This window comes from Clupea harengus, chromosome 7 (genome assembly GCF_900700415.2).
Source record: "Clupea harengus chromosome 7, Ch_v2.0.2, whole genome shotgun sequence".
Classification (NCBI taxonomy): Eukaryota; Metazoa; Chordata; class Actinopteri; order Clupeiformes; family Clupeidae; genus Clupea; species Clupea harengus.
In genome coordinates, this window is record NC_045158.1 from 13,856,060 (window position 1) to 13,881,434 (window position 25,375).

At 45.9% G+C, this 25,375-nt stretch overlaps 1 protein-coding gene across 1 annotated transcript in view; it reads left to right on the top strand.

The window, feature by feature from the left end:
* tmem8b (transmembrane protein 8B) overlaps window positions 1-25,375 on the top strand; it is a 121,211-nt gene that overhangs the window by 75,856 nt on the left and 19,980 nt on the right. Inside the window, exon 6 of the mRNA XM_012828502.2 lies at window positions 18,244-18,644. Coding sequence (XP_012683956.2) covers window positions 18,244-18,644 — 401 coding nt within the window. The remainder of the gene's footprint in view (window positions 1-18,243; window positions 18,645-25,375) is intronic.

Sequence of the window (25,375 nt, forward strand, 5' to 3'; positions counted from 1 at the left end):
TTCGGGTTCTTTTACCCTCACTGGCTCAGGGCGCTACAAAATTCGTTGACTCAACTGATTTTTGAAAGTAGAGCCGCTATCCTAGCTAACTAGCTGGCTAAGTTTCTGACTAGCCTGCTAGCTTTGCTAACCAACGTGTACGTTGCTAATAGTGTGCTTGTGTATTAATACTTTCTTCTAATTTCAGAACAAAGATGTCAAGGCAATACCCCGACTGTGGGCATGTGCGGGTCAAGGGTGACCGCCACCGTCGGTGCGTGGCCTGCCTCGGCAGGGCCCACGCGGAGGCGGCGCTCTCAGGCGTCGACCCTGCCTGTGGCATCTGTGCTAGCTTCACGCTAGCTAAGGCTACAAAGCGTCTCGCGCTGTGGGAGCGCGTGGACGCTGAGAGGGCTGCACCGGCTCCATCCGGGGTTATTACCCCCGAAGGACCGAGTGCGCCCTCAGCCTTGGGCAACGTCGGTGCAAGAAGCCGCTTTACTGCCGCAGCTTCACCCGTTGACCTCTCCCCGTCGCCGTCGCCTGCCAGCCTGAGGGCCGCGGCCCGCGAAGTGGTGGAGCTACCACCAGCCGGAGACCAGCCCGCGCCGGAGCTGGACTTCGGTTTGGATGACGACAGCCTGCTGGACTACTCTGACGAGCACGACTCGGACGAGGAAGCCATGCAGCTGAGTTAGGATGTTCGGCCGCGGGCAACCTCTCCCCCGGCCACATCACGGACTCTGGGCCAGCAACTCCACGAGGTTGCGCTGAGAGCAGCCAGCTGCCTCGGGCTCCCTCTCCCTCCCCCTCCCAGCGTGCGGTCCTCGCTGCTGGACGGGGAGTTTTATGCTGGCCCCGCCGTACCAGCTCCTAGCGCCCTCCCCTTCTTCGCGGAGGTCCACGAGGAGCTGCAGGCGACGTGAGCGACCCCCTACTCGTGCCGTGCCCCAGTGCCGGGATTCGCCCCGTACATGCACCTCGACAGGGCTAGTGAGAGTGGCTACCTCTCCTTCCCTCCGGTCGAGGATGCAGTGGCGGGCTACCTCTCGCCCGCCTCCCCCACGATGCGCCTCGGCCAGAAGCCCCATCCTGCCCACAAAGGGGTACGTGCTGCAATTCGCCCGTCCCCCTCCGCCATTCGGCGGAGTGATCCAATCAGTGGTGTAGCAGGGGCAGTCTCACTTCCTACGAGAAGAGATAGTCTCCCTGCTCCGAAAATAAGCGATAAGTGTAGTGCCTCCCGAGGAGGCAGCTTCAGGCTTCTACAGCCGTTACTTCCTGGTCCCCAAAAAGGACGGGAATTATCGGGCAATATTAGATCTACGTGTGTTGAACAAAGCACTTATGCCGCTAAAGTTCAGAATGCTGACCTCACGCCGGCTAGTGCAGTTCATAAGACCAAACGATTGGTTTATCACGATAGACTTACATTTACATTTACATTTAGTCATTTAGCAGACGCTTTTGTCCAAAGCGACGTACAAGGGAGAGAACAGTCAAGCTAAGAGCAATAAAAAGCATGATGTAACAATAAATACTACTTTACATGAGAATTAGAAAACAACGACCTAGGAAAAAGGAAAAAGAAGTGCAGGAATGTAACTGCTGAAGTGCAAGTTAAGCGCTAAAGCACTTAAAAGACGCATATTTCCACGTTCCGATCCACCACAGACATCGAAGATTTCTGAGGTTTGCGTTCGGAGGAATAGCGTACCAATTCAACGCACTCCCGTTCGGCCTAGCTTTGGCACAGAGGGTTTTCACAAAGTGCGTAGAAGCAGCCATCGCCCCATTACGACTACGCGGTCTGCGCTTATTCAATTATTTGGACGATTGGTTAATAGCTGCTCATTCAAGGGCCGCAGCGGTGCAAGATGGCCATCTAGTGGTGGCACACCTGCATCAGCTAGGCTTTATAATAAACAAGGAAAAAAGCGTTCTGTGCCCAAGCCAGACTACGCATTTCCTAGGCATGGTTCTAGACTCCACCTCCATGTCTCGAGACCGAATAAATGCCATCAAAACATGTGTGCACCAGTTCCGACTAGGACAGTCAGTCTCGTCGCTGTGCTGCCAACGCCTGTTGGGAATGATGGGATCGGCCGCAATCGCTCTCCCGCTGGGGATGTTGCGTATGCGGCCGTTCCAAATGTGGTACCTGTCTCTGAGGCTCAACGCAGTCAAAGACAGATACCGCAGGGTAACGATGTCCTCCAGATGCAGGAGAGCCCTGGCAATCTGGAGAGCCCCCTGGTTCCTCGCGGCGTCAGGCACTATGGGCATACGCGCCGCGTAGTAGTAACCACAGACGCCGGTCTGCGAGGGGAGAGGCGTGAACGGTCTCTGGTCTGCGACAGAGGCCGCGTCTCATATAAATGTGTTAGAACTGCGGACAGTAGTCCTGGCTCTACGACACTTTCTGCCTAGACTGAGTGGTCAGCATGTGTTAGTGAGGACGGACAACACTGCGGCCTTGGCGTATATAAACCGTCAAGGCGGAGTGCGCTCCCTGTCACTGCACCATTGCTCCTGTGGGCAGCGGTTCACGTCCGTTTCCTCAGTTCATATTCCAGGTCACCTCAACTACGGGGCGGACCTGTTGTCGAGGGGCGACCCTCAAGCAGCAGATTGGTGTCTACACCCTCAGGTGATAGAGCAGATCTGGCTGCGTTTTTTCAGGGCGCAGGTGGACCTGTTTGCGAACAGGCAGAACACCTGCTGCCCTTTCTGGTTTATCGCTAGGGGGCGACAACCCCCCACTAGGCATAGACGCGCTGGGCCACCAGTGGCCAAACCTGCGCCTATATGCTTTTCCCACGATTCCGCTCCTCCAGCAGGTGCTGAGCAGAGTAGCGGACGAGGGCAGAGAATTGTTATTGATAGCCTCCCACTGGCCCAACCAGCCGTGGGCAGCGGATCTATTCAATATGTCAGTGCAACAGCCCTGGGAGCTGCCTCTACGGAGAGACCTCCTAACGCAGGCGCACAGGACAGTGTGGCACCCCCATCCGGAGCTGTGGCGTCTCAGGGCCTGGCACCTGAAAGGTGCAGGCTCCTAGCGCCAGGCTTATCGGACGCGTTGGTGGCTACGATACAGAGTGCCCGAGCGGTTTTGGTACGGGCTCTGTATACACTAAAGTGGCGCAGTTTCGAACGGTGGTGCGCGTCAGTAGACCCCATTATCTACGCGCTGGGCGTCATACTAGAATTCCTACAGCAGTTGTTTGATGAGGGGAAGGCGGCTTCCACTCTCAAGGTGTACCTGGCAGCCATTTCAGCCTGCCACGCAGGCATTAATGGCAGCTCCCCTGGCAGTCACCCGCTAGCGTCACGCTTTATGGCGGGGGTGAGACGGCTCAGGGTGCCGGAGAGACACCTCATACCCTCTTGGGATCTGCTGGTTGTGTTACGTGCTCTCACAGGGCCTCCGTTCGAGCCCCTGGAGACGGTGGACATAAAGTTTGTCTCTTTAAAGACCGCGCTGCTACTGGCGTTAACGTCAGCAAAGCGCGTTGGTGACATGCAAGCCCTGTCCGTCAGCCCATCGTGCATTCAGTTCTCGATCGCTGGTGACAGAGTGGTTATGCGACCTAATGCTGCTTACATACCTAAAGTGGTGGCAACCCCATTCCGCAATCAGGTGATTGAATTAGCAGTTTTCTCGCCTCCTCCTTTTGCGTCAGCAGAGGAGGAACGTTCGAATAAGCTCTGTCCAGTACGCGCTCTCCGCTGTTATGTAGAGCGCACTGGGGCTTTCAGACAATCAGATCAGCTATTTGTGTGCTTTGGTGCACGTGCAAAAGGCAGACCTCTATCAAAACCGAGCCTCTCCCGTTGGATAGTAGAGGCTATCGTGTTGTCTTATAAGAGCTTGTCTTTAGATCCCCCGGAAAAGTTGCATGCGCACTCTACGCGGGAGGTCTCGTCTTCCTGGGCCTTACTAAAGGGAGTCTCAGTGGAAGATATTTGCAAAGCTGCAAGCTGGAGTTCTCGCCACACTTTCATTAGATTCTATATGTTAGATGTGGCTGAACCTAGTTTTCTACATGGGGTTCTACAGGCGGGCGATCTCTGAATCCCCTGGCCTGAGAACGATATAATGATGAGTGTGTTCATTAGTGTCTACGTGTTATGTTGCACATGAACCATCCCAGGGTGGTTTCCTACAGGCGTGGGATCGCTGATCCCTGCCGCCTATTTTAAAGGATGCCCTGTAAAATGTTCACCACCAGCTGCTGTATGAACCTCTAGGAGGGCAAAGGCAATGAATAAAGTTGGTGTGTGTGATTGGCTGCCACTGTACTATCACGCGGGAATGTATACGGTCCCATTCTGTTATATCGCAGTGCACTGCGATAAGGAATGTCTCGGTTACTTACGTAACCTCGGTTCCTTAAGCAGGGACCAGATATAACAAGTTTAGCGTGTACAGTGTTGCCTTGGTTTGATACTTCTTGCTCAGTTTTCTTTCCAAGGATATATTCGTGTCGCGCTGCTGAATTTATAAGCTCCTGAGGGGGCGGGCTCAGGAGAGAGCGCGGACAAATCGCAGCCTTTCAGGTGTGAATGGATAAATGCTTCGATTTGGGCCCATGACTGACGTCATGTACCATTCTGTTATATCTGGTCCCTGCTTAAGGAACCGAGGTTACGTAAGTAACCGAGACGTTCTCTCCCTTGTACGTCGCTTTGGACAAAAGCGTCTGCTAAATGACTAAATGTAAATGTAAATGTAAATTTGTGTTTTTAATGTAGTGCACAGAAATTAATGTATTCCTTAATTGTACCCCTGTCAAAAACCACCAAAAGGACTAGAGTATTCAATATATAGGATTCTAGTGTACTATAGAATAATATTCTATTGGTGCAGAGCATTTGTTTAATGTCTGTGTAGATGTGGAGCGCACACACAATGTGTAAAAGTAGACAAGTTCTGTACTCTGGGGAATGAGGTGTTCTTCCATGTTACCCAGTGTTCTCTGTGTCTGACCTCATCCCTGCTCCTTGAAGAGCACTTGTTTATTAAACTTTTAAAGCCACTCTGAGCAGACAGGCTTTATCTCGCATTAGACACTGGAGGTGGCCTTGGTTTGCCCCACTCCTGGGTAACTGTGAGGCAAGAGGAAGAGACAAGCTGTTCATCTCATCAGATCTCTAGCCGTGAAGAGAGCAGAGTGGCCATTACAGTTTTGCTAAGTAAAGTAAATAAGTGTTAATGTGTAATATATATATTTTTTATTATTATTATTATTATTATTATTATTATCATCATCATTATATTAATAATGTGATCTATAAATAAATAAATAAATTACCAGTGAAGTCTTTTACCAAACGCGTATGTGCCCGGTGTAGGGCAAGAAATCATGTGAACTGCACAGCCCGGTCCTATTCCACGCCCTCTGTCTGGGCAGGTGATGGCCCCCTGTGGATCAAAGTCCTGCATCTGCCTACATGTGCATATTCAGGGAGGTGTCCAGGGCCACGCAAGATGAGACAGATCTGTAGGACACGGCTCATGTTGATGGATTCCTGGCCTCATGCCCAGTATGGAGAGACTGCAAACATCCTGCACATTCCTATGTCCTATTACCGAAATATTCAAACAACAAGCAAGGCATCTCTTCTTCCACGTTCCCTGCTCTGTACTTTAAAGACTAAAAGTTGAGACATTTAAATCAAAGTGCAATGGCAGGAAACATTACATTTGCCCCATGTTCTTGGACTTTAGTCATTTTGTTGACCCTAAAACTGGCTAGCTTTTATCTGCTGTCATTAATGCAGTTCTTTTTATTTTCCATGGTTTATGAATGTGGGCTAATTATTTGTTAACCTCTTAGCATTTGAGATGGCTATGCAGATTTTTGACAAACCTTTTTCTCAGAGAAGTGAAAGTTTCTTTGAGAGGAACTTTTTTTGAAAGCTCTTAATAACCTCAAGATGAAAGAGTAGCACAACAATAATACATTTGAAGCATAAAAGCATCTTTCAAGTAATACTCCAGCAGGTCATCTTTTAAATTTATTTTTTTCATTTTGTATCGTAGAGAATAGAAAGTGGTCTGTGAAAGGAGAGAGCTTGTGTCGGTTGTTCTAACACTCTTAAATCTTGCCCGGCTTTTGTTGAGAATTAACAGCTAACACTGCCACCCACGCTGATTTTGCCTTGGTTTGTAGCATTGTTTGGTACTCTTGCCTTTGCTAGTCTTTCACTTGGTCTTGGACTATTGTTTGTCGCGGGGGATCAGGGTATGTGGGGGCTCAATGCATTCTGCGACCAAAGTCTGGAGCCTCTCTGGAGCTTTCAGCCTCGTGCGGCGCAGAGGGTAGCTGCTTTTAGTGCAAAACTCCCACTGGCACCACCATTTGACGTATTCAAACAACAAGCAAGGCATCTCTTCTTCCACGTTCCCTGCTCTGTACTTTAAAGACTAAAAGTTGAGACATTTAAATCAAAGTGCAATGGCAGGAAACATTACATTTGCCCCATGTTCTTGGACTTTAGTCATTTTGTTGACCCTAAAACTGGCTAGCTTTTATCTGCTGTCATTAATGCAGTTCTTTTTATTTTCCATGGTTTATGAATGTGGGCTAATTATTTGTTAACCTCTTAGCATTTGAGATGGCTATGCAGATTTTTGACAAACCTTTTTCTCAGAGAAGTGAAAGTTTCTTTGAGAGGAACTTTTTTTGAAAGCTCTTAATAACCTCAAGATGAAAGAGTAGCACAACAATAATACATTTGAAGCATAAAAGCATCTTTCAAGTAATACTCCAGCAGGTCATCTTTTAAATTTATTTTTTTCATTTTGTATCGTAGAGAATAGAAAGTGGTCTGTGAAAGGAGAGAGCTTGTGTCGGTTGTTCTAACACTCTTAAATCTTGCCCGGCTTTTGTTGAGAATTAACAGCTAACACTGCCACCCACGCTGATTTTGCCTTGGTTTGTAGCATTGTTTGGTACTCTTGCCTTTGCTAGTCTTTCACTTGGTCTTGGACTATTGTTTGTCGCGGGGGATCAGGGTATGTGGGGGCTCAATGCATTCTGCGACCAAAGTCTGGAGCCTCTCTGGAGCTTTCAGCCTCGTGCGGCGCAGAGGGTAGCTGCTTTTAGTGCAAAACTCCCACTGGCACCACCATTTGACGTTGCTCTTATGAAGGCAGAGGCCATATAGCTGATTAACCATCTTTCCATTTAGTATATCCAAGGGATCACTTCTCTTTTTGAGGGGGGGGGGGGGGGGGGGTCGTCTGAGTCAGCTTCGGGGAAACGGTCTTTGACTGTAGAAGCTGATTGGATTACTGAGCCTTGCATTGTTGTGAATACATGTAGTTATCCAACGTCGCCTGAGCCAGAGTTTGTGAATCCACCTGACATTTGGGACTACAATAAGACAGCAGCAGTGGCTTGGCATAGTTTTCCTTGGATTGAGAGAGCCTGAGAAGCTACAATAGGGAGGGAGGGAGGGGTGAGTGGTATCAGCGGAATTGTGAAGCCATTGTTTTCCTTCCAAGTACAAGATGGAGCTCCCTAACCACACAAGAGAGAGAGGATGCATCCGCCTCCTTAAAAAGGAATGACAGAATAACCCCGGAGGCGAGGATCTTTCTTTTTTCGAGGGCCTGTTTCCAAAATGAAAAAGTCACACTAAGAGTCAGCCCCTCATGAACAGATCCTTTACACCAATTTTTTTTTAAATTTAAAAAAAAAATTCAGGCCTCTAATAGGATCAGGGACTTGTCTCAGTTTCTGTAATAATAACAAAGTAATTAGAAGTCTTGTAACACGATATCTGTCACTGGTAATTGCGTTTTGATTTGAAAGGAGGGGAAAAAAAAGAAAAAGAAAAAACACGCCTCGCCTGCTAAGGCTGCTTTTACACCCGCTGCATCTCGGTGGAGACTTATGAGTCTGTATAATCTGCTTAAACAGTTTACGGCCCCTTTTTAGTGCACATGCAGCCAGCAGTTGCTATCTGGGAGATGTGTGTGTGTGTGTGGCAAACAGTCAGTGTCTCTTGAGAGGGACCAAGATGACGAAGCGAGACCCAAACAGAACTGTGGACCAAGAAGAATGATTCTCCCGTACCCGGATGTGTTGTGTTGACATTATTTTTCTCCCTTTTTGTCCTCCAGGGTCTGAGAGTGGCCTTGGTTTGCATCCTTCAGAATAATGTAAGGCAGAGGAGAGAGGAGGTCATAGCTCAGAATAACCCTTTTACTGATGAAAGCTGCCGTATTCTTTCCATGATCGCGAGGCTTAATCACAGAGTGTGACAACCTCTGATTTGAAAAGCAGCGTGGGTGTTTCTTTTTGCCGCGATGAAGGCCACAAATGAGATTTTTGCACAAAGGCTTTAGGTTTATTCTACAAGTCCAAGGTGTCATGACTGAATGGGAGTGTTGCTTACGCAATCGTGAAGTACAGAAAGTTTTGTACCAGGCATGTTTATCTCAAAAGGATTAGCTTGTAAAAAGCTTTGTTTGAGCAGTGTGTGTGTGCTTGAACCCGGTCCGTCTGAATGAAGTATATTAAGGGGCATGGAGTCTCCTCCTGGGTGGACTGCAGCAGGTCTGTGTAGGTGAAATTGGTACCAGCCTCACATGGGAGTACCAGACTATGTAGGTAACTTACCCTGTGAGCAGGAGCCGGGTGAATGTGGGTGCAATTGTGTGTAAATTGTGATACCGTCTTTGCGAGGGCCACCAAGACACACTGGTGCTGTCCTTGCAACAGCAACAATATGTTGGTAGTCTCACCCGATTGGACAGGCATCAACCATTCAACACAAAGGCAGATCAATTCATTTGAGCACCTAGGGGGCGCCACCCAAAGTGTAGTGTCCTCCACGGTGGTCAAAGTAAAGATAATCCACAAATCAGTCTCGTTAAATATATCAGTCTCATAAAATATATTATACTATCAATTTGTAACTCTGATTTATAATTAAATTAATAGTATGGTTGAAGGTCATTGGAATTCTGAATAGAAGAGGTTGGCAACGTCCAGCGTATATAATCAAAGTATTTATTTACACAATGATGAGAAAATAACACACAATATGTAATCTATCTAAATGTAACTAACTAATGAATTGAAGGAGTGTGGGGGTGTGTGTGTGAGCTTGTGAGCTCTGGGTTGCGCTGTTAGGAGCGCGCCAGAAAGAATGTGTGTGTGTTCCTTTGTTTGATCACCGTAGTTCCGCGTGCATGTGTGTGCACGTAGCGAACATACATGTGATGTGAACAAGGACGAGCCTATAGGCAGCGCGAAGTTCGAGTATTCTCTTCGCGTGTGTGGCTATGTGAAGGCCAATGTATATGTAATCGTGCGCGATTTAGATGCCATGTTAGAAGAGGGAAATGGTTAGTGATGCATGCAAGACCCGATGTGTCTGAGAAGCAATCCTAACGATAACCCAGATGGTGTGGTGAAGCCAACTACCAACTAACAATGAAAATATATAAACAGTTACGTTCAGTAAACAAAACATATGAAACACATGAACAATGGCATGTAAACAGTCTTATGCTTAGCCAGGTTGTGAATAGCTAGGATAGCTAAATGCCCAGTCGAAGTTACCAGTCCTTTGGGAAAAGGGTCGTGCTGGCGAGTCCGATGTTGAAACGGCAGAGAAGAGATGATGCTGTCCGATAGATGGAGAAAGTTGTCCTTGCTGTGATGTCTGTTTCACTGCAGTTTAGGTCGGAGGATTTGACCGTTCGTTCCGTTGCAGTTTGCCTTCTGTTCCCGTTGTGTAGAGTTAGCTAGCAGGTCTATTATTAGCTGCTTTCCTTTGCAATTTAGCTAGCAGGTCTAATGTTAGCTGCTTTCGCTAAACTTACTTCGTCTCACTGAGCAGTTCGTTGACTGAGAGATCTTAGGCGTGGGTCGGCCGTAAGAAGTGAGAACAAAGAGAGTTGGTTGTTCACCGGTTGACGGTGTGCTCCAAGCGGTGCTGGAGGGGAGGAGAGGTCAAAAGTTGCTCCTCGGTCGAGGCCGGGAGGGAGAGAGAGAGAGAGGTCCTTGCCTGGTGGGCGCCGGCAAAGAGAGAGAGGGTCACATCTGGGAAGACGTGGCTATTGTCCACGCTCAGGTAGGCGTGGTTAAGAATTGCATCAGGTTACATTTTTATGATAGGGGAAAGCTTACGTAGGTACCGGATGAAACATACGTAAGTTAATGATTAAAGTCAACCACAATGGACGAATTCCAGTGTACCTACATCTGTCTGGTCGCTCGCAGCTAGTGATGTGAACTTCCCTTCCTCTGGAAAAGGCGCTGCGGTCCTTGTGGTCTTTGAACTGCACAGAATTGGATGTGATTAAGGAGGAGAATTTAGCATGGGCTTCTCAGCCCTCTGCAGGGGAGACAGGAAGCACTGCTGCTCTCTCTCTCTCTCTCTCTCTCTCTCTCTCTCTCTCACTCTCTCTCTCACTCTCTCTCACACTCACACTCACACACACACACATTCTCTCTCACACTCTTTGACTGTAGCTCTCGCTATCTCTAGTGTGCTTTTTTGCTGTCATGTTTTCTTTCTCTTTCGTTATCTCTCTCTTTCTGCCTTTTTTTTCTGGCAGATTCGCAGAGTTTGCCGACTAATTATTCAGCCGCTCTCCCCTCTGACTGTGATATTTCACTTGACCTCTGCCAGAGGTGATCTCAGGCAAGGCCAAGAGCACCTCCAGAACTCGAGGAGCTGGGGCTCACTTCACTCGGCTCCTCACTAAGCTCCCAGTCCCACCACCACCCTCCCACCACTAAACATGCCCCCCCCCCCCTCCCCCAGAAGCTGCTGTGGGGAGTTGGAAAGAGAGTGGGAGGAAAGCGCAAATTGCACCGTAAAAACGCAGCGCATAGTTGATCGCAGACAGCCCTACTTGTGCAGCAAGGGGTGGGTGGTGTGGGCAGTTGGAGGCAGGAGTTCAGCAGCTACTCGCCAAGAGTGTGTGTGTGTGTGTGTATGTGTATGTGTATGTGTATGTGTGTGTGTGTGTGTGTGTGTGTGTGTGTGTGTGTGTTTGTGTGTGTGTATGCCGTCCACCCACTCTTCATCTGTCTCTTCTCTGTCATCTTTTCCTCTTGTGAGAGCTCCCGCTCGTGCATCCACTTGAGCCGCTCCAGTATCGACTGTCAAATTACTGTGGCACCCAAAAACGGCTCCCCGTGCAGTTGCTAGCATCGGCCATGCTTGTGCTCTTTCCATTACCTCTAATGAAAAGATTAGATTTAGATTAGCTGGACATTAGAGCGCAGACGATTGGGTGTTTTGTCTTATTACTGTTCCCGTGGCTGCGGCGTCTTATCAATTATCAACACGCCTCAGGTACCCCCCATGCTGTGCCGTTACCTAACCAGATATTTAGAGGGAAGCGGGAACCGAAAGAACCGGGAGAAGGAGCAATCACATTGTTTGGTTTTGGGTTTTGTTTTATTTATTATTATTTTTTTAAATGCCTGACCGCATTTGCCACTTAGAGCAGGCTACAACAGGCCTGCGCGTGCTCTGTTAATCTAAGGGACATTAGCCCTCAGCTTCACGCACTGCTTTTAAATCAATACTCCACGCGCACAGCCTTTCATTAGGCCGCCAAAGATAATGCACAAACATTTATTGGCTGTGTGTGTGTTTGTGTGTTTGTCACTGTGTAATGTTTTTACATTTCATGTTTATTATTAAATAGTGCTTTTCGTGCTGTTAAAAGTATGTGTGGGTAGTACCATTTTTGTTTGTGTGTCTGCGTTTATTACACTGTGTGTGTGTGTGTGTGTGTGTTCATTCACGTGAATGTGTGGTACTGGTAAAAGTAATAGAGGGGCCTGAAACAATAACACAGCCGGCACTGGGCAGGAAGTCTGCCCTCTCTGTGCCATTGCTCCTGCGTGTCCGCCATCACAGGTGCACTGCAAGATGGAGCAGCTCCGTAAATCACCCCGGTCAGGGAGGGATAAATCTGCACCGGACACACACACACACACACACACCCACACACACACACACACACTCTCTCTGATCGTCTCGGCTGTCCTCTCTGTGGCTTCACCGCAGCCACAAGGACTACTTGACCTTTTCCCACAGTGAGAGGGGGTGCAGTCCTACTGCAGGGAGGGCTAAATCAGCGGGACTTAATTTGTCCCTCCCGTCTGCTCGGGTAGGGAGGCGGGGGAGCGAATAGGGCGTTTCATCTAGGCAGTCTCCATATTGATCACTCTCTGTGAAGCATTGCCTGTGAATGTGTTGTGCGACGATAGTTCACAAGCAGGAGAGCTCAAGGGCAGTTGGCATTTGCTGTAGGTCCACCTCAACATTTGGTGTTATAAAAATGGTGCATTTATTAGGGGTTGCATAAGTAGGCCTACATCATTTTAGAAATTGCTCTCAGTTCTCTCCAATACCTGCTTCACATTCAACTCCAATCAAATGTATCGAATGAAACCGAATGTAGTCAATAACAATATTTAGAAACGGACCCATTTTCTGTTCTAACAGTAGCATCATGTGATTGAGTAATTTAATGTTAATGTAGAAACTCCAGAAATGATGTAGCTGGAGTACTCTCTGTGCAACCCCCAGCATTTATACAGTTATGATACAAGTAGTCTTAGATACAAACTCGTTGAATGGTGCTGTGACTACAAAGAGACACATCCTTCCTTTTTATCACTAGATGAACAAATTGATATTAGAAATTGTCATTCAGAAACTGTCTTCACTATGCAGCAGTACTGATTAGAGCAGAGCATAGAGAAATTATTAAAATTTGTCAAAATGTAGGTGTTCAGTCACTTTTCAAGTAATCCATTTTTGAGTGTGTGTGGAAGATGTGAACTGACTAGCAACGGTTGCCATGCCATCCATGTATCTGGATTCTGATGGTGAGTCTGGCTTTGTCCCTTTCTGTACTGTTGTACTGAGGCGGATTTTTACCTGTTTGCCTCAGGCCACTCTGATGCTTGAAGACAGACCTCTGCCTCCATCTCAGCTATTTTTTCCCCTGTAGGCATTAGTCTTTTTTTCCCCCACACTAACTCGATGCTGTTCTGCTTTCCAGTGTACCTTTAACAACACATGAGAAACAAAGCAGAGACGGCACCAGTGCGTTTCAGTTTTATGAATACGTGCCGAACTGGCAAGAAAGGGGTAGGAGTAGCTGCTTTCTTTAAAGATGCATTTCAGCGCAAAGAGATTACACTTGGTGATTTCATTTCCTCTGAATACCTCAGTTTCATATTGAATGGTGCTCCCAAATTGTATTTTTAGCCATTTACGGACCTCCAAGATACTCCGCAAATTTTAATGATGCCTTTTCTGAATTACTGTCTCCATTGATTACAACTTTTTTTTCAATCATAACAGGGGATTTTAACACCCACCTAGATAATAACATGGACAATAATGCCAAAGACCTTTTTGCACTTCTTGACCCTTATGGTCTCACAGCATGTTAACCAGCCTACGCACACTCGAGGCCACTCTGTGGATCTCATTATCTCCAAAGGTCTCGACTGTTATTATGTTATGGTTAAGCACATCCTGATCCTTTCTGTCTTCTTTGACTTACTGATCACTCCGGGTGTTCAAATAAATTCTGTAAAGAAAAGGTACATAAACGAGAGTGCTAGTGCTCACTTTATAGAGGCCATAGTTATGTCACCAGGCTTGAGTGCAGGCAGTTGATGTACTCCTGGATAACTTTAACTTGAAAAGTTCGAATGTCATTGATGTTATTGTACGGTCACCATCTTGCAAGTCAAGAAAACTTTGAGCCAACAGAAAGCACCATCGAACACAAATGGAGGAAACGTAAACTCCAAATCCACTATAACCTCTATAAACAAAGCCTTTCTACTATAACCTCTATAAACAAAGCCTTTCCACTATAATCTCTATAAACAAAGCCTTTCCACTATAACCTCTATAAACAAAGCCTTTCCACTATAATCTCTATAAACAAAGCCTATGTAGTTTTACAAAGTAGTGCATGAATAATTTAAATCAAAGCCTTGGTAGTTTTAACTACGAGTTCTGCAGTGTAAGACAGCTACATTTCTCTAAGATGACTAACAGGACCATCAATAATATATAAATATATATAAATATAAATCTTTAATTGTTTTGCACTCTTGAGCACTTTGCCTTTTGCACATTGAATTGTCTCTGTGTATGAATAATGCTATATATTTGCCTTGCCTAGAGGTTTTAGACTAGGAAGGGAGTGGGTTGGGATTGGTTGGATTTGTTCATTATGGTATGTAAGTTATGAACATACCTTTATTATTGACTTCAGTAGAGTCGTATAACAAGTCATTCTTTCATATGTGGAATTCATGGCAAAATACCACTATAACCCCTTACAGAAGCCCAAGTTTAATGGCAGCAATTCTTACAGATTTATTACAGTTTCTTCATGTGTGGCTCTGAGAGATATTGCCCACATTTTTTTATACTGTAAAAGAACCAAAGAGTATTTGTGTTTTGAAAAATATGTATGTATTTAATGATATATTATTGAAGTGTGCTGGGATCAATGTTGAACAAACCAAAGTACACATTGACACAGCATCCATCGATCTTGAGAAGTTTAATGGGCATAATAATAATAATAATAAAAAAAGCTCTGTTGTTGTGTGCTGCTAAAAACACACAGAAGCGTTTTTCACAGCTCAATCACATTTCTCACCTGTTTGCATTGATGTATGGAATATTTGATCAGAAATAACAACAGCCCCATAGCAGAATTGATTTGTTAAACTGATACCGTATCATCCCCAAGCTGAAATCAATGAGGAAAAACTTTGATCCAACTATAAGGAACAGTAAAGCTCCTAAAAGGTCGCTTTGCATTTCATCTACATCAGAAGATGTTAGCTTTTGCCAAACATACCTGACTTTGAAGTGTGAAGTTTTGGGGCCAGCAACCAGTAACTTTCTCTGCCCAGAAGCTCTCTTGTGTTTTTCAAAGTGAGCCATGTGCTGCCCGATGAGAGCCAAGAACGCTCATAGATCCAGCGAGCCGTGACTGTTATAGATTGCGTTTTAGCTGATGCGGCTCTTTAAGTAAATGTCCTCACCTGCATCCGACATCTGTCACAGCCACTGGATTCTTCTGTGCGCAGCAGAAAGGCAGGAACGTGGAGGGATGCCGCAGGCAGACTCTCTGCCTTGGTGTGGCATGAGCCAGGCTGACGGGCCAGATGGAATGGATGGGAGTGTTTGGGTGAGGAGAATGTGTGTGTGTGTGTGTGTGTGTTTGTGGTGGGGGGAATGGTCTTTTGGGAAGAGTTCTGAAGCAATCGAATGGCTAATCAAGTGAAACTTCGACAGAAAATAGGGTCAAGAGTTTACAGCTTCTCTGAGTTTAGCACCTCATCAAAAATACATCAACACATGTAGCAGGCCCTGTTCCTGGGACCTTATTATTTCTGTATCGGCGGCTTGTTTACGTCTCCCCTCTTCTCCAACCGTTCTCATTCCTCTTCTCTCTTTTTTTTTTTGGCATCCAAACATTTGGACTGCATGAGGGGAAAATGGAAATACCAGGTCCCGGGAGACACTTGTCAGTCGGGGCAGGTTGTTCCTCTTCATCTGCGGCTCGTGGCGCTACTCCAGGGGGAGTCAGCCGAGCCGCAGCTCAACAGGGGCTCACTGAATCATGGAAAATCAGCCGGAATGGTGCACTCCCCCGGATATTAGAGCAGCGTCACAAATATTTTCCCAGTGATAAACTCAAAACTTTGCTATGCCAGTGCCTCTCATTCCTCTATATGACTTGAAGAAGTCAAGCCACTGCATTATTCTGAGCAGTAATGGATCATTGCACGGTACTATAGCTTTATTGCTGTTTTTGTTACAGAGGGTAAAGGTAGGGTAGTGCTTCTGCTATAGGGGTGAAACTATGGTTACAGTGTTTGCCAGAGCATGTTGCAGTACAGAATCTGAAGTACTTTTTAAAGTATAGGTAAAAGTTAGGGTGCAGTGATAACATCAAACTCCCTTCAGGTTGTGATGGAAAGCTAGCCAAAATAAAAAAAGATGTGAAGTTGTCAGTTCAGCTTTTATCTGTTTATGCTCTATTGCTTTCAGAAACCTGTTGTTAGCTTTAACCATCCGTTCTTTTCCACAACACTGCCACGGTGGAACTTAATTGCGTCGTGGAGGAATGATTTTAATTGGTCAGGTGTGACAAATGTGTCAATCTGCCAGTGAAGATTTTACAAGACCTCAGGCATCATGTCATCAAAAAGAGGAAAAAAAAATGAAACAGCTAAGCGCTCCCTCAGAGGCTAAACAAAAGACTGTGACTCCCACACCTGTGGCTGAACAGGTGGCCATATTTTAGCACAGCTGTGGTGTGTGTGTGTGTGTGTGTGTGTGTGTGTGTGTGTGTGTGTGTGTGTGTGTGTGTGTGTGTGTGTGTGTGTGTGTGTGTGTGCAGGCAAACGTCCTCCCAGAGGTACAGGACATGTCAGCACGACCAAGACTTCAAACTCACCCACTAATTGCGAGCCCCCACTCATCACGGCAGACTGTCATTTGAGACTGTAATGGCACTGGGGTGGGGAATTTTTTTAGGGGGGAGGGGGGGGAGGAGATGACAATAATTACACAGGAACAGAAAGGCTTGATTTGATCAGTCTGAAGCATCTTGTAAAAAGCGGCCGGCTAAGCATACTAATCAAGTACCCTGCTCATCAGAACAGTAGAGGTGGGGCTTGATTGCTCACTTTCACACGCTCTTATAAAAGAAAAAAAAAGAGAAGACAACAGTTTGTGTTGTTACTGGATTTTTTTCCATCTCTCGTGGGTTTAGTTGTACAGAGATTTCAACAGGTAACCAAAGCATCCCTTTTCACCGTTGATGATTGCGACAGATGTTGATCAGACTCAGGGCAAGGTGCAGGATTTGGCTGTGCAAACAAACCACCGCATTTCGATCTCCCAAACAGTTTCAATATTTTTATTTGATTTTTTGCAGCCAAACACATAATAAGTGTATTCCTAACAGTTAGTGACATATTAATAATGCGTGTGAAAATGCTGTATTAAATATGATTATGTTATAAATCCTTATTAATGCACTTATAATACATTATGGATTCCTGCTTTACAAGAAATACATTTCTTATATTTATTACTTATGTATTATTACTTTATTATTGGCTTGTACGTTGTGTTGGTGAACAAACCTTGTCTGTATTGATTTGTAGTCTGTGTTGTTGTGGCTTTGGCAATATGGATGTAGATTTTTGTCATTCTTTTTTAAATGTTTGAGAATTGTAGAGGGATTTCGGTCCTTTCCTGCTATGTAAAAGTGAACTTGCCATTATACACAATGGTATTTTCTTGGTCATGTAGTAGGTAGTAGCTTATGGTAGTAGGTCATGTAGTAGCTTTTCAAATTGCATCATCAAGTGCAATTTGGTGATTGGAATACAACACTGTTTGGTTTAACCACAGGTATTTGTTAATCCCTACTCTGTCTGAGATTCAGTAATATCATAATAGTGAACATATTCACATACCAACAAATACAATAGGTGTAGCTAGACAGAAAATGTATCTCATTTTTAGAAATCTGGTTTTATTCGTTTCCCTCAGCTGAAGGAGGGGTAGAAGTTTTTAAGGCTGCCGTCCGTGGAGACCAGGGAGCTAAATGCTGTACTCTGTAGGAGCCTCTCTTGACATGATGTTCTCTTAGTAATAATAGTCAAGCCTCAGCTACAGAGTGGGCTGCTGCCTTCACAAGTGCACTTCAAAAAGCAAACTCCAACCCTCCCAGCGGTGGCACTGCCAGACATCTTGACAGTTGCCCAGACCTCGAGAGGAGAGCCATTACAATCTCTCTGTCAGAAGTAGCTGTTTTATGGGACTTTTTTCCCCCTTCACACAGAGACGCATACAGTGAAAATCCGCTGTGTTGACAGAGCTGTGGCCCTAGCCCTGAAATGACCTGTTTACTCCCGTCAGTTTGTCACTTCCAGCAGGCTGACTCTGCGAGTGCCAGGCATCATCCTCTCCGTCTCTTCATCACTCGCTCGCTCACTCACTCCCAGCCCTCTCATCTGGCTCACTCATGTCTCATCGGCCTCAAAGTAATGTCTGATCTCTTTCTCCCCCCTTCTCTCTGTCTCTCGCTCTCTCCCCTGTCTCTCTATCTCTCTCTCCCCCCTCTCTACCCTGTCTCTCTATCTCTCTCTCCCCCCTCTCCCCCTCTCTCCCCTGTGTCTCTCTCTCTCTCTCTCTCTCTCTCCCCTACAGATTGCTCCAAGCCCAGCGCTTCAAAGGGCTCTGGCTCGTCTGCCATGAACATGCCCCAGTCCTTTGGCAGCGCCACGGGCTTCTCCCTCTCCGACACATTGCCTGCCGCCGTGCTGCCCAGCCTCTCACGCAATGGCTCCGAGCGCCAGCCCGGCACGAGCTCCGTCGCGCTAGCCTCCGAGGAGAGCGTCGTCTACCTGGCACCCACCGCAGACGCCAATAAGTGCTGGCCCGTGCGGCCCACGCTGCGCAACGAGCTGGACACCTTCTCCGTGCACTTCTACATCTTCTTTGGGCCCAACATCTCTGTCCCGCCGGACCGGGCGGCCGTGTTCGCCATCAACCTCATGCCGGTGCTGGACAGTGGGGGAGTCCTGAACATGGAGCTGAAACTCAATGTGGTGAGTTTAACTCCGGAGCAGCACATGGTTGGAGTTAACAAACAAACAGACCAGACCAAAGTAGACCTTGTCTTAGAAACCTTAGAAACACTTAAATGAGCACGGTTATCACTACACAATTATTTAGAGTGATTTGTACTCCATTGATATGTCTTCCATGGGGTAATAACTGTGTCAGGCTGATGCAAGAATGTACAGATTCATGAATACTTGATTTTTTTGCACTGCCTATAAGAATCATTAGCATAGACCTAGCAGAGATTGTCTTGGCACAGCCAAAGCATTACAAGAATGTTTCCCTTGCTCACATGTTCAATGTGTTCTCCTTGCTGCTTACTTCTTAGGAAAGCCTAAGCCCATCAAACAGGCTGATTATGCCATTCATGAAAAATGGAGGCAAAGAAACACAGTGCTTTGAACACGCGGATAACCGTCAAAACTGTCAATGAAACATAGGCTTCTGTCGTTCAATTCCATTTTGCAACTATCAGAGCCATTTTCATGTCTGAAATTACTGTAATTTAGGAGACAGTACATGTTGAGTCTATTTTGTCCTCCCTTTTTTTTCATTTTATTTTCTTCTCACTGACAATGTTCTTCTTGGAAATGGACTGCATTCGAATGCGCATTCGAATGCCACATTGGAACCTTTGATGAAAAGATCAGAGCTAGCTTCTTACTCAGACAGAAGGCCCGGCAAGACCCTTACCCAAATAGCACAGATCGAGCCACACAGTATGTTCATCACACATGTGAAGTGTCTAAAAAATGTAAATCTGAAAACATCCGGAGGCTTGAAAAAAGCCTTTCCTCTGTGGTGTCTTTGGAGATGTCTTGCCAAGCAAACTCCTTTGAAAGACTGTGGTGGAGAGCACTTCTGTCTTATTAATAACAAATGCTATAAAGTAGGCGTGTGACGACCGACTCACACAACCTGAGAGGTTTTGAGGACAAGGTGTGCTGCTGCAAATGTCAGTGACATTTTATTCACCAAAAGCTTTTTTTTTTTTTATTTGTATCTGCCTTGTCTTGGGGTACGAGAAGTCCTATAGAGTCGGGCCAAGCTGTTACATGTTTTTGTGCGCCAAAGTGGGCCGGCAGGCCTTTTTCCTTTGTCATTTCTTTGTTCCTCTCAAACACTCGCGTCGCAACTGATTCAGATGGATTCCTATTCCGTCTCACGAAACGGTGGCAGCCACTTGGCCCTATGGTTAACAAAGGCAGCTGTTAACAATGGTGCATCGCTTTCAGTGTTATCTGTGAGTATCACTTCTGCGCTTGTTATTATGTAGCCATGCCGAGATCAAAAGTGTACACTTTCCCACCGATGCAATTAAAAACACAAAAAGATTTAAGGATGCTGATAGACTCCCATTCCATCTGCTGAGAGCAAGATATTGTGTATAGGCCGTTACAACACAACCTTGAATGAAGTCCTCCTAGGGAAAATTTTCCAGCCTGACACTTCTTCTGAGACACGTCTCGATATGTCACAAAGCCCAAAGTGGCTCTGGAGAGGGAGAGCGAGCGCGAGAGAGGGTGTAAGAGCGAATATTTTTGGTGAAAGCAAAGTTGGTTTAAACGCATTAGAGGACAGCAGGCTTTTCGTGGTTGACAGGCTGGAATGTGTTGTTCTTTTGTGAAGGAGGAACGAGAGGGCTCATGGCACCAACCACCCCACACACTCATCATAGTGTTGGATTGAGAGCTTTGTCACAGAAGGTACTGGTAAAGAGATGTTTTGAGAGAAGCAGGTTTTTTATATATTAGTGTAGATGCCTACATCTAAATGTCTGAGCCATAGTTCCACTTATTTTTCATCTTTTGCTTTGCAGTTATTCTTTCACACATCCTTTAAAAGAGTGTCGCTGATGTGGAAATTGGACATCAAAAGTCCAAGCCGCGGCTCGGGTAATCATGCTTTTAAAGGGGGGAACCTTTCAATTCAGAATACTTTGACCTGCACAAAGGATTCAATCTTACGCTCCTTAAGACGGCGGTGCAAGGCTAGACATTTTACCAAGGGCAAAGAATCATCAAAAGGACAGTCAACATTTTCCTGTCGCAGTCTGAGAGAAAGAAGAAAAAAGCCTTTCTGTGATTTAACCTGGAGGCATCTTCAAATGTATGTTGGGCTTGTCTTATTTACTTGCATATTTCCACCTTTCCCCAATTTTATATTTCTAAGAATATTCCAGTAAATTCTGGTAAATAGTCCTAGCTGAGTGAATGGCACATTGATTTTATCAGCATTTTGGGAGATAGCTGCAGACTTTGGGACCTTCTTTTGTCTTTTAATGACAGCATGGAGGACGATATAGATATATAAATATATACGTATATAAAAGTCTCCCCCATCTGAAGTTTAGCTGAGGTGCCGAGTGGCCTCTTGAATGAGTGTCAGCGCTGTAAAGTAAATGGCTTCCTCCGGCGGCCATATGCTGCCATCTGGGAATTATCTCGCAAGGACGCCGAGGTGAGGTGATGGATGCCTGGGGCCATGACGCCGCTGCGGCCCAGGTTTATGAGCGTGCTGCTTAATGGGAGCTATTTGCTTCTCGGCAGTCGCACACCTGGCTGCCGCAGGGCCCGGCCAAAAAGGACTTGTGAAGGGGAGAGAGAAGGATAGTCTGTGGGCATTTGAAAGACATGCAATTTCTTGGGCTGCAGAACTTAACTAGACAATATGGATGCACTTGGTGATGGTTGAAAACATGATGAAACACATATGTAATGGGGACACATCTCAAAAGGCTGTAGTCGTAGAATTAGAACTAGAAACAGAGTGATGGACATTGCTGTTATTGACTCTGCTATGTGCCGTGTGAAACACGCAATGGGAAGTAAATTAAGCGACGAGAGCTGTTTGGGGAACCGATGATGTGATAATGTTCGATACTGACCGTTCTAAAACCATAATATAATTACAGACATTAGATTAGTAATAACAGATTAAAAAGAGTCAGAGACATAAGAAAAGACATCCAAAGTATTCATGCCAATAAGGACCATCAAGGTCCTCAGTAAAGTAGAAATTTTGTACATGGAAGTCCAAAGTACTTCTAATTGTCTGGCTGTTGTAGAACATTAAACATCCCATAAAGATCCTGGGCAGCATAACAGTTATTCCCCTCTGAAGTTGATCAGTGAACTTTGTCCTTAAAAGAAGCTAAGAGAAGCTCAAAATCAGTGATTGGACTTCCAGGACCTCCATGTCTGTCCAAATGAAGAACACCCGTTGTGGACTTTATCAACTGTTCTTGTATGAGGTGCGATCAAATTGATCAAGTTCAAATAGACCTGCAACTATGAAACCATACCTGATTTAAATTTGGCTGCATTTCCTTCGAGGTAGACACCTTATTTTTTTTTATTTAACCTTTATTTAACCAGGAGAAAAGCTGGAGAAAACAGTTAAGGTAATTTGCGCGTCACCATCAAGTGAACTGTTCGGCGCAAACAACCCTGGCACACCGCATTTGGGTGCTCCATCATGACAATGTGCACGCTCACAGCATGTGGAAAACGCGTGAGTTTTCAACATGATTGTCGCTCCCCGCCACCCCTTCTTGCTGCATTTGGCTTCCTGCGACTTTTCCCTCTTTCCCAAGATGAAGTTCAAGCTGAAGGGTTCGCCATTTTGATATAATGGAGGAGATCCAAATACCAACCCCTCCCCATCACGACCTCAGAGAAAGAAAAGGAGGGAAAATTCAAGCTTTCACAAGAACTCCCTCTTACTACTCTAGCTTCATACCAGACACGAGGCACTACTCTTGCGTTGTCCCTTGCTGAGGGCTTGTTTGTCTGGGATAAATGCTGTGCCTCCACAGCCATCGGCCATCAGGGAACCAGGGTGGGGGGGTGTGGGGGGTTTGGGTGTGGGGAGATGCAAGGGAACATGCTGAGCCGGCTTAACTGCCTGGGTAGGAACCGTGTGTCCCTCTTCCCTCGCCATCCTTCCAGGAAATGTTCTGCCAGACTAAATAATGAGAAGCGACGCCCATTAGAGGTCGGCCTGCTTCGGTCTGAAAAAGGCAATTACCTGACACTAATGAGCCAGTGTGAACAGGCATAAATGAGGTCTAGTGAGCGAAAAAACGGAGGGTGGGGGGCCAGGACTCATCTTCTTGATGCGGTAAATGACGGTTTCAAACTGTCCAAATAAGCAGCCTGCTAGAAAAAAAATAAAGGGAGAGAGAACATTCTGGATGGAATCATCAGGGCCAATTTGACGGCACTGGCTCTTGCAGGAAGGCCATTACGGCCTTATTTGATCCAACGTCTCAATTGCCGGATTATTAGAATGGTTTGATGTTGGCGGCTGTCGAGATAATGGCTCTGGACCTCATTCTTTCTGGACACACGAGTGCCTCATTTTCTCAAATGGCCTTGTTGATGCTGATGGGACAGTGGACTGACCCCGCTGTCACGAGTCAGGCTGGGGTCCCATTGTTACACATGCTGTCTGGGGCTCAGATAAGCTGAACATGCAAAATGTCCCCCAGTTGTGGCCAGTTTATTTAGCGGTAACTTGTGAAAGGACATCTGCTGACATATCGAAAGGTCACTCCACCGGTTTTGGATGTACTCAAATTATATTATTAGGTTTATTGTGTGTCTTTAAATGCTGCTGCTCTTCAATAAATAAACAAAAGATGCATTCATATACAAAGATAAATTATCACTGAGGTATTGATGGGTGAAGGTAGGCATCAGATTTAATCTTTCTCTCTGACCCTCGCTTTCTATTTCTTTCTCTCTCTCTCTCTTCCCCCCCCTCTCTTTCTCTCTCTCTCTCACACACACACACACACACGCACACACACAGTCCCTCATTGTTCTCGCAGCTTCTCTCCCCGGTCCACCACTAGCAATGGGCAAAGGGGTCAGCTGTCCATGGGCAAATACCCCTCTTTTATGGATTGTTTAACCTCTCACATCATGCAGTGGTTGCAGCTGGACTGTAAACAGTTTCTTTAGCCTGCTGCTCCTGCTCTCTCTCTCTCTCCATCCTGGTGTAAACACAGTGTGCGCGCGCACACACACACACACACACACACACACACACACACTCTCACAATGCCCTACTCCAATCTGAATTTGTCCTCAAACAAAATTGAGCCCATGATGTGTGTGGCAGCCTGTGCGTGTGTGTGTGCTCATGCCAAGAGGGGCGAGGAGCCAGGTTGCTTGTTAATTAGACTCTGCTGTAGCCAGTGTGTGTTTGTTTGTGTGTGTGTGTGTGTGTGTGTGTGTGTGTGTGTGTGTGTGTGTGTGTGTGTGTGTGTGTGTGTGTGTGTGTGTGTGTGTGTGTGTGTGTGTGTATACCAGTGCCAGTGCAGCACCAAGGAAAGATGGAACTTCTCTGTAGTCAGAGGTTTTTTTCATAGGTAAATCTGTCCTGTTTTTTTCCTGATTACAAAAGTGAAGAAAAAAGCTCCACTTTTGAGTGAGCTTGAACTCTGATAACTGAATGGGTTTGAATGTACATAGAACAGAACAGCTTGAACTGATGCAACCTGTAACAGCCTTCGTGATAGTTAGCCTTTGTTATATCTTTCCTGGGTAAGGGCTAATTAGATTTCCAAAGAATCCGTGGTGGGTAAACCATTAAGCTTGCCGCTACTTTGAATTAATTGGGGTTGAAATGGATGTTCATTCTGGCCCTCTCAATGAGACTCATTGTTGTACGTTTCTTTCTGTTAATGCATTGCAAAGGTGAAATATTTAAAGAATTAACAGGAGAGGTTTCTTGGTAGCAATCCATAAGACTTATACATGTTTGTGCCTTTTCAATCATGATGTGTATTATCATGTCCATCTCACGGTTAGGACACATCTCCAATTTACCACCACAGATTTTTCTGCAGCAAAGCCATTTGTGCTGACACAAAATATATGCATAATATAGGCGCTAGCTTTTGTGTCATTCTTAAAAATGCACCTGCTTGCATATTTTTAAATTGAAAGCCTGGTATAAAACGTGTATTCTGGAAAGCGCTTTCGAGCAAGCACTGGTTTGAGTGACTGACTTGATTATAATATTTAGGGACACTTCCTCAGATGAAAGTTTGATTGAGACTCGTATTCTCTGCATTGCATCGCTCTGCCACAGGGTGCTTCTTCCATGTTTTTGTGCACTACAAACTAAAAAAAGGAAACAAAATGAACAAAGTGAAGACACAGCGGACCTTGCAGTCGTGCCCAGATTTAGATCAGTATAGTAAATGGGCTAAAGAATAGAGTGCAGCTGTGTTCCAAAAGCACAATCTGGAGAGTGCTGGCACTGTTGAATCACATGTGTAGGATACATCAGAGCGATGTCCATGTCTTAGCGGTGAGCTATCAGAGTAGTCCTCAAATGGACAGTGTCCAAGGATCTAGTGTGGATTCACCCCAAACAATGGCCTCTCTCTGCAGCACGTCTTGTGGTCATTTTGACACCGAAGTGGGATGGACAAGACGCTTTTAGTTAGTTATTAATTCCAGAAAGCGGTTTGAAAGACGTCCAACCGTTGCCTCCTCCAAATGCCCAGATAGTCATCAGTCAGTGTCAGAGAATATATTTCCCAGATTAGGGTGTGGGCTGGAGCCAGCCCGACACAGGTGCTTGGCACACCGCATGCATTTCAGCAGAGCAGGCAGCATCCAAAACAGCAGTGAACATAGCAGACGGCGGCATCTATTACAGTTATTAACGCAAACACGAGGATAACAGCCTCCTGCAT